Source organism: Drosophila subpulchrella, unplaced genomic scaffold, assembly GCF_014743375.2.
Source record: "Drosophila subpulchrella strain 33 F10 #4 breed RU33 unplaced genomic scaffold, RU_Dsub_v1.1 Primary Assembly Seq24, whole genome shotgun sequence".
NCBI lineage: Eukaryota > Metazoa > Arthropoda > Insecta > Diptera > Drosophilidae > Drosophila > Drosophila subpulchrella.
Window position 1 is genome coordinate 2,153,948 of NW_023665550.1, and position 8,131 is coordinate 2,162,078.

General features: G+C 44.3%; 1 protein-coding gene across 1 annotated transcript; it reads right to left on the reverse strand.

Moving 5' to 3' along the window:
• Nucleotides 1-397: 397 nt before the first annotated feature.
• LOC119559440 lies at nucleotides 398-7,811 on the reverse strand. The gene is made up of 2 exons (XM_037872540.1): nucleotides 4,240-7,811; nucleotides 398-437 (listed from the first exon to the last, which is right to left on the reverse strand). The coding sequence occupies exons 1-2, from the start codon at nucleotides 7,779-7,781 to the stop codon at nucleotides 413-415; spliced, it is 3,567 nt and encodes a 1,188-aa protein (XP_037728468.1). The 5' UTR covers nucleotides 7,782-7,811; the 3' UTR covers nucleotides 398-412.
• Between the last annotated feature and the right edge of the window lie 320 nt (nucleotides 7,812-8,131).

Below are 8,131 nucleotides of genomic sequence, written 5' to 3' on the forward strand. Positions count from 1 at the left end.
AGTTTATAGTTTTATTAAAATCGGTTAACTCTGTACATAAATACAATGTTTGCTTGCTGAAGTTAGCTTCCTTTCTTGTTAATTTTGACAGCTTGCAAGGAGTGGGCCCCCATTAATCCGGACGTGGCGGGAGCAGCTGTTCTTACCGCAACTTACACTGTCCCTAATAGCTTCCTCTGTGGGAAAATATCGTACATGACTAGATATTGGCATTTGCCAGCATAGTCTTCAACACTCTTTCCTCGTCTATAATTTGTTTAATTTATAACAGCTGAAGCTTCGGCGACTGCGACTGCCACACATTGATAATGGGACATTATGAACGAGTACGTCGTCGCATTAAAAAACTACAATTACGTGACTAATGGTGACATCAAACTGCTCCCCTTTCCCTTTTTGCCGCCATTAAAGTTCATTCTCTCCTGGGCGAGGTTTTGCTGGTTGGTGAGAAAGAAAGTGAAATTAATATTGAGTACGCATGATAGATGTTAGTTCGGTAGAGGCTTCGGCACTGTTTCACTGTATACTAATCAATCCCTTTTAGTTTAAATAAATTAACAAACAGCTGATGGGGTCTCTTCTAATCCTGGGGCTTGTTTAAGCCTATCAGACCTATCAGAAGGTTTATTCAACCCGATTTTGGTAAGGTTTCGACGCCATTACTTTATTTATTATAACTGAAAGTGATACTTAATTTTGGTAAAACGCAGTCCGAATTTTTTACATTAACATAAAGGCAGAGGCAGAAATGTACACACATACAAAATAGTTTCACGTAGTTTAGTAAAAGCAACGACAAAAACCGAAGCCAAAACGAAACCGTAACAGAAACTTAAACGGGACCGGACAATAAAAAAGCGAGAAACTAGATGCAAATGGCCCTTCTTCACCTCTTCTGGCACTGGCAAGTGCATGAGAAATTTTTTAAACAGAAGTTGGACGATTTCGAAATGGATAATGAAAGCTCAAGTACGTAATAAATATGTATAATTTCCCATTGCTGGCCAATAAAAATGCTAAACAGACGTAGAAAACTGGCAACACAATCAGATCATAAAACAAGAGAAAACGCTAGATGCGCCGACCTCGACTATCAGGTACCCGTTACTCAGCTAACAAAAAAGCGCTACCAATCGATCATTCCTATCGGCTGTTTATGAGATTTTACTAATACGCCACATTACGTGAAACCTAGGTGGCGCTAGTGAAATTTCGTAAGCAGCCGATTTCCTTTGTGAATTTATCTGCATCCCTATCGCACTCTATTGAGATTGCTTATTATTTATTATTGTTTGGCTATAACTTTTTAACGAATGGTCCGATTTGTAACATTTTTGGCAAGTAGATCAGTATTGATAATAAGAACAAAGTCTCATTTATATTGTGATTGCGTTAGAGTTAGAGCCAATCAAATACAAAAACGTAACTTTTAATACACTTCACAATCATACCTCAATGGACTAAAAAAAATCGATGAATATTAAAACTTATTATTTATCGCTTTGTTTTTCATCCATTGGGGTTTTTGTTAACTTTAATTATGGAAATTTTAAGTTTAATAATTATAGTTCATTTAAATATTTAAAACGGTAATACTCTAGTTTACGGTCCTCACACCCAAAAATTCGCGCAATAATTATCCTCGACGGATGGCGAATTCTTAAGAATTTACATGAAGAAATAAAGGCGCGGTCTGCCATGGTTCTCTTGTAATCGAATTTCAAAGTTACGTGTTTTGCTATAATTTCTATGATTTTGAGTGTTTCGCTATAAAAAACATAACGGCTTTTTATCCATTCCTTAAGAATTCGCGTGACCATCGATGACCATCTTTTCAAAGCGAGTCTGAAGAAATCGCGGTTGTTGACTTACAGGAGCCAACAGTAGTCCATGGACCGCGATCTATGAAAAAGTCGTGATTGCAGACAAATTGAATCTATGTAAAGCATTAAATAATACACTATCTAATTCTTATGGTTTTTATACCCGTTACTCGTAGAGTAAAAGGGTATACTAGATTCGTCGGAAAGTATGTAACAGGCAGAAGGAAGCGTTTCCGACCCCATAAAGTATATATATTCTTGATCAGGATCACTAGCCGAGTCGATCTAGCCATGTCCGTCTGTCCGTCTGTCCGTCTGTCCGTCTGTCCGTCTGTCCGTCTGTCCGTCTGTCCGTCTGTCTGTCCGTCCGGATGAACGCTGAGATCTTGGAAACTATAAGAGCTAGGCTATTGAGATTTGGCGTGCAGATTCCTGAGCTTCTTACGCAGCGCAAGTTTGTTTCAGCAGAGTGCCACGCCCACTTTAACGCCCACAAACCGCCCAAAACTGTGGCTCCTACAGTTTTCATGCTAGAATAAAAATTTTAACTGAAATGTCTTGTTCTCATCAATACCTATCGATTGACCCAAAAAAAAGTTTGCCACGCCCACTTGAACGCCCACAAACCGCCCACAAACTTCAAAAAATCGTAAATATGAACGCGGATATCTTGGAAAATATCAAAGATTGAGAAATGGGATTTCAGATTTAGATTCCTTAGGCTTAAGCGCAGCGCAATTTTGTCACGCGAATATGCCACGCCCACTAGAACGCCTACAAACCGCCCAAACCTGTGGCGCCCACAATTTTCACGCTAGATCAAAAATTTTAACTGAAATGTATTGGTCTTGTCAATACCCATCGATTAATCCAAAAAAAACTTTGCCACGCCCACTCTAACGCCCACAACGCTTAAATCTGTCTACCGCCGGTAGGTGGCGCATTTCAATCTCGCTTTGCTGCTTGCATATCTCCATTTTCCTTTGGTCCCTTTAGCTAAGTAACGGGTATCTGATAGTCGAGGTACTCGACTATAGCGTTCTTCCTTGTTTTTTATTTAATCATCAACATTTTTCCGCACCTCCATATCATATCGGGAATCAAAGAAATCAACTAATTACTTTCAAGATCTGCATCGGCTAAATCCTAAATAAACATATATTTAAGAGAATATATTTGACGTATGTTTAAAAAAAACTAAAGATTCGTAAAAGTAAAAATGAATAAAAATCGTCCAAAATAAATTGGGCATAGATTTAAAAAAAAATCGAGCGATTTTTATAATAAATTATATGCCTAGTTTTTACATACATCAAATCATTTTATCTTTGGATTGTATAAATTGGCCATCGCTGTGAAGATGCCGTGAATTAATGTGGTGTGGGATTTGTGTTTCTTCAGGAAGGAAACTCCGGAAAGCAACGTTGCAGGACTGGCACAGACATTTTTTAGTTGCTTTACAAAAATTCAAAAGCCTACATGATTTTTATAAAAAATCTTTGAAAAGCCAATATATTTTGTGAAAAGGCTACTTTATTTTTACAGCAAAACACGTAACTTTGAAATTCGATTACAAGAGAACCATGGCAGACCGCGCCTTCATTTCTTCATGTAAATTCTTAAGAATTCGTCGAGGATAATATTTTCGCGAATTTTGGGGGTGAGGACCGTAAACTAGAGTATTACCGTAAAATCTATGAGATTAGAGAGAACGCAAAAAAGAAAAGGCAGAACCAAATATCACTGTTTGGAAGATCACTTCATCCAAATCGGGAAGCTGAACCCTAAATGTAAATAAATTCTTTATAGCTGAAATGGCAAATATGATTTTTTCCCCCCTTCCTCGAGGTCTAATTGCGTCACTCGATTTAAGCGTTGTAATCACAAGTGTTTTTTTTAAGTGCCTGTGAGAGAAACATTCAAGCACGTCCCAACATCAAGTTAACGTTAATAATCTTTTATATTCTATGGGACATTTACCGTTAATTTATTGGCCAACGAAGTAGTTCAGTTCAGAAGAGTTTTTGAATATTCCCTATTCTGAAGTGGAACATTATAGAATAAGAAATGTACAATTGCTTTAAATTGTAATTCAAAATTATTGTGTAAAGAAATCGTGGTTGAAATTATATCGATTTTTGCGATCACCAGTCCGGACTTCCACCAAAATAGATATCTAAATCCCTCTCCTTATTAACCTTACACATTCATATCTTTATAGCAAGATTTAAATTGACAAGTTAAATTTTCGCTAGTGCATTATTTAAATAAAAACATATAAATAGACTCAAATAACTCCCAGTATTGGTAGTTTTTGAGTATCAGAAATGTTATTTTAAAACGCTAAAATAGCTTTCGACGAGGAGTAGGGCAGGTGAACGAGGGACGTTCGGCTGTAGTTGAAGGCTAAACTTACGATTTTTCATTTAAAAATTCACCGCGCGTAAATTCTGAAAGTCGACGCGATTTGCCTTTCTTGGCTATCGTTGTTTTTTTGAAGGACTTTGTTGTGGTCGCGCTCTGATCGACTGAACTTGAGTTTGCACACGTATGAAAGTAGGGAGCGGAGCAGGCGGTTGGCAGCGAGCGGGATTTCTCATTGGCGGTCAGCGAAAGTTCCTCGGCATCGTGTTGGCAGGTACACTTCAACGCAGTTTGGTTTGACCAGCGACGAAGAGGCTGCCGGCTGGGCATCGCCGACACCATTTGAAGGCAATTATCCAGCGAGTGCTTCTTGGCTAAAGGTATTTGCTGACGCTGGTGGAGGCAGCGGTGCTGCTTAAGGCTGCGACGGGGACGCGGGGGAGAGGGCGAGGGCTCATTCGAAATTGCCACCGACAGGGAGATGGCGTCCAGCGAGCTGGACTTGGTCAATGCATTGCGAGGGCACAGATCTGCCTCGCTGCCACTATCCGCTTGTGGGTCCTGAGAATGCTTCTTTTCAAGCATTCGTTGTTGGGCGATAATGCGGGTATACAGCTCCTCAGAGTCCAGTGGCAGCAGCAGGTTGGTGACCCCGATCCGCCTCTTGGCCTGTGTGCGCTTCTGTTTGGCCTCCTGCTTGACAGCCGTATTATGGGGATCCTCCCCAGCGTTTCGACTGTAGCTAAGGATGTGGGACAGCCGTCGCATTTTGTGTGGCTTGCTGGGCTTCGCAACACACCGATCCGGGGCACTAGACTCCAGCTGTTCCGTCGGTGGCGTCTGGGCAGGCTCCTCTACCTGGCTAACCACGAAGCGCGTTGTTTTGGCCAATGCTGGCTTGGAATCTGCCTTACTATTGCCAAGACTAGCATCAAGTTTCTCGCCCTGCAGGATGTCGTAGATCGTTCCATATTTGTAAGGACCGAACGTGGATACTTTGATCGGATCCAGGCATTCCAGAGTACCATGCTGAAGCTGTTTCTCACGCTCCCGTTTCTGGACGATATCGTATATAACGTCCGCCGAGGATCGCTGGCCCTCTGAGGTGGAGCTAAGGCTTTTGCGCTGCCACCGGTCGCCACATTGTGAGGACTTCCGGTGCAGAATCTCATAGATGGTGCCGTAAGTCATGTACTTATCGTACTTCTGGTATATATCATTCTTGCGCTGAATAATATCATAGATAGTGCCGTACACTAGCTTGTCGTAGATCTTAAAGTTGCGCCTATAATGGGACCCCAAACTGTCATTGCTGTTGCTCCTGTAGGGCGGCAGTTTGCTGCTGACCGCCAGGTGCTTATCTTGCGGTAACACATTTAGATCCCGGGAGAAGTTCTCTTTGTCAGTCTTTTCTTCTTTTGTAAAGTGCCGGCGCGGCAGAAAGTAGCTGGCGAAGCTTTTACGTTGCCGCGAGTTCTGGCGCTTTAACGACGAGGTGGCTATTTCTGCTGCAGTTCTCAATGCGACCACAGACTCCAAGGCGAGTGGTGGGGCGTCTTGGCATTCCAGTGGCTCGATTTCGTTAACAAGACGTTTAAATTCCTCGTACGAAGTGCGACGCTTATGCGCCTTTGCTCGCTCCTTAGCCGCAAATTGATGATCGAGAATTTGCGATAGAAAATCCGAATTTTTTCGAAGCGCCTGTGTGGTGGTGTTGCTGACTAAAGGTACTGCTGCTGTGGTTTTTGTTGCTGTTAGATGGCCATCGGCAGCAGCAGCTTTTTCACCATCACAGTCACTATCACCGGTATCCATTTCATCGGCACTGGCGGGAAACTCGTTTGCGCAATCCGGTTTGCCTCTCACACCCCGGATGCCTGTGGTTTCTTGTTCTGAAATGGAAGAAAGTGGCATCACGGTGTTGCTAGCTGGTGTTGCGTCATCCGCTGCTGTTGCCACCAGCGGTGGCATGGACGTTAAAATGGATGCTTCCACGGGTTCAACAAACATGGCTTTGAACTCCTCGTAGGATTTTCGGCGGTTCCGCGACTGCGTTAGACACTCCTTATAGTTGCGTCTCTCCATTTGCTCGCCGCTTGACGACAAAGTTGCTGCTTCTCCCAAAGGCGCTGCTGTCGGTGCTGCTGCTGCCAAGGCATCCAATTTGTTCTGCATCTCCATAAACCCAGAGTCCATGGAGCTGAGGGTGCTTGTGGAATCAAAGCTGGTTTTGCGGCTCGAGTTGTTGCTTCCAGGGGAACTGGGCTTGTTCGGAGTGGCTGGCGGGGTATCTAGCAGGGCCAACAAATTGTCCTCTTCATTGGGGGCGCATAGCAGGTCTATAGCAGTTCCAGACTTCTGGCCTACAGCCTCAACCTCAGCATCCACCTGCGTCTGGTCGTCGTCAAAGCTGATCAGATCGCGCCCGTCTGCGGGGTGTGGCGACGACTCCTCGGGCACCACGGACAGCATGGTTGTTGCGGATTTCTCAGTCTTGTCACCGCTCGCCAAATCACGATTTTTGTTTGCCACAGCGTATGGGGCCAGAGATGTTGCCGACAGTGTTTTCAATGTTTTTGTCACCGATCTAGATCGCGCCGGTGTCGGCTGGCTGAGTTTGGAATTCGAAATCGGATTCGAGCTTAAACTCGGAATCGGAATTATTGACACCTCGCCGCCCACAGAGCACTCTGCCGGACAAGCGATTGTCATTGCTCCTGTTGCTTTAGTGGCTGGCATATAAGTGCTACGATTATGAAAGATTTTAACACTGTGCATGGGTAGTTTGTGATGACGATGGGTGCGATTACGTGCGATGCCCATAGAGACGGTGCAATGTTGCCTATGTCGCTGCTGTCGCCGGGTGTACTTGCTGGCAATGCTGTTGACAGGATCCACTTGTAGCTGCCATGTAGCTGGGACGTTGACCGGTTCGTAGTCGTTGCTTCTGCCACTGACACAGCCACTGGCACTGCCACTTCCACTGCTGCAGGTCCTCAAAATGCGTAGCAAGCGCCGCCCTGTACAAGTAGGTCCAGTCCGTTGCGCGTTCATGCACTTGGCGCAGCATAGGAACTCGTACAGAACTTCCCCTGACGCTCCGGCCTTAGCCACTGCTGCATTCGCTTTCGCGTCCCCATTGGCTTCGAGCGTGGGCAAATACTTCGGCTCCAGCAGGAACTCTAGTTGGGCGGCAGCAGCTGCAATCGCCTGTCCTGACACTCCTCCGCCTCCGGTCAATGTACCTCCTCCGTGTCTGGAGCCTTCCGCCTTGCTCACGGGCATAAGGATGTATGTGTTCTTGGAACTCTTCGGTTGAGCCAGTGGATCAAGCTCACCGGTACTAATCGAGCTGCAAGACTCTTGCTCTACGATTGAGCTCTCGATGCTAAGACCGCTGTCTAGAAGAGTGAAGGTGCCGTCCGAGGGCAGGATGAGACGGCCTTCGGCGGCGGCGTTAACCAGCTCACGGAGGGCGTGGATCTGCTTCTCAGTCACATTTCCCTGCAGCTGGATTCCGTGCAAGGCGAAGGCTGTGGGCTTGTTGTTCACCGAATTGGGATCGGTGCACCAAACTACGGGCATGGCCGTCATAATGGCACCTCGTATTGATAAGTGTAGTAAGCGGCTGTGGGAAGAGAAAACGTTTCAGTACTAGAAAACTGGGAAAGATTTGGTTGCCTTGGGGATTTCTCTACTGTTTCTATGCTCCACTGATTGCTTGATCTTGCTTGATCTGAGAGATCATTGGCGGATCTTCATTGAGCGACCAAAAATATATATGTAAATTACGAAGATTTCCGACTTCGACTTTGTCCTCGTTTTAGAAACTGTTCTTAAAAGTGGTGGGATAATTTTAACACCCTTTGTCGCCATAAAAATATTTTAAAAGGTCAAAATATTTTAAAAAAGAACAGATTTTTTTTAATCTTCCGATCTAAGAC

What these genes read in the sequence shown, in the direction of transcription:
- LOC119559440 (XM_037872540.1), bottom strand. Translation starts at nt 7,781, where the DNA reads ATGACGGCCATGCCCGTAGTTTGGTGCACCGATCCCAATTCGGTGAAC. An exon ending in GAATTTTTAAATGAAAAATC is followed by an intron (nt 438 to 4,239) that starts GTAAGTTTAGCC and finishes CTCACCAACCAG; the next exon opens with CAAAACCTCGCCCAGGAGAG.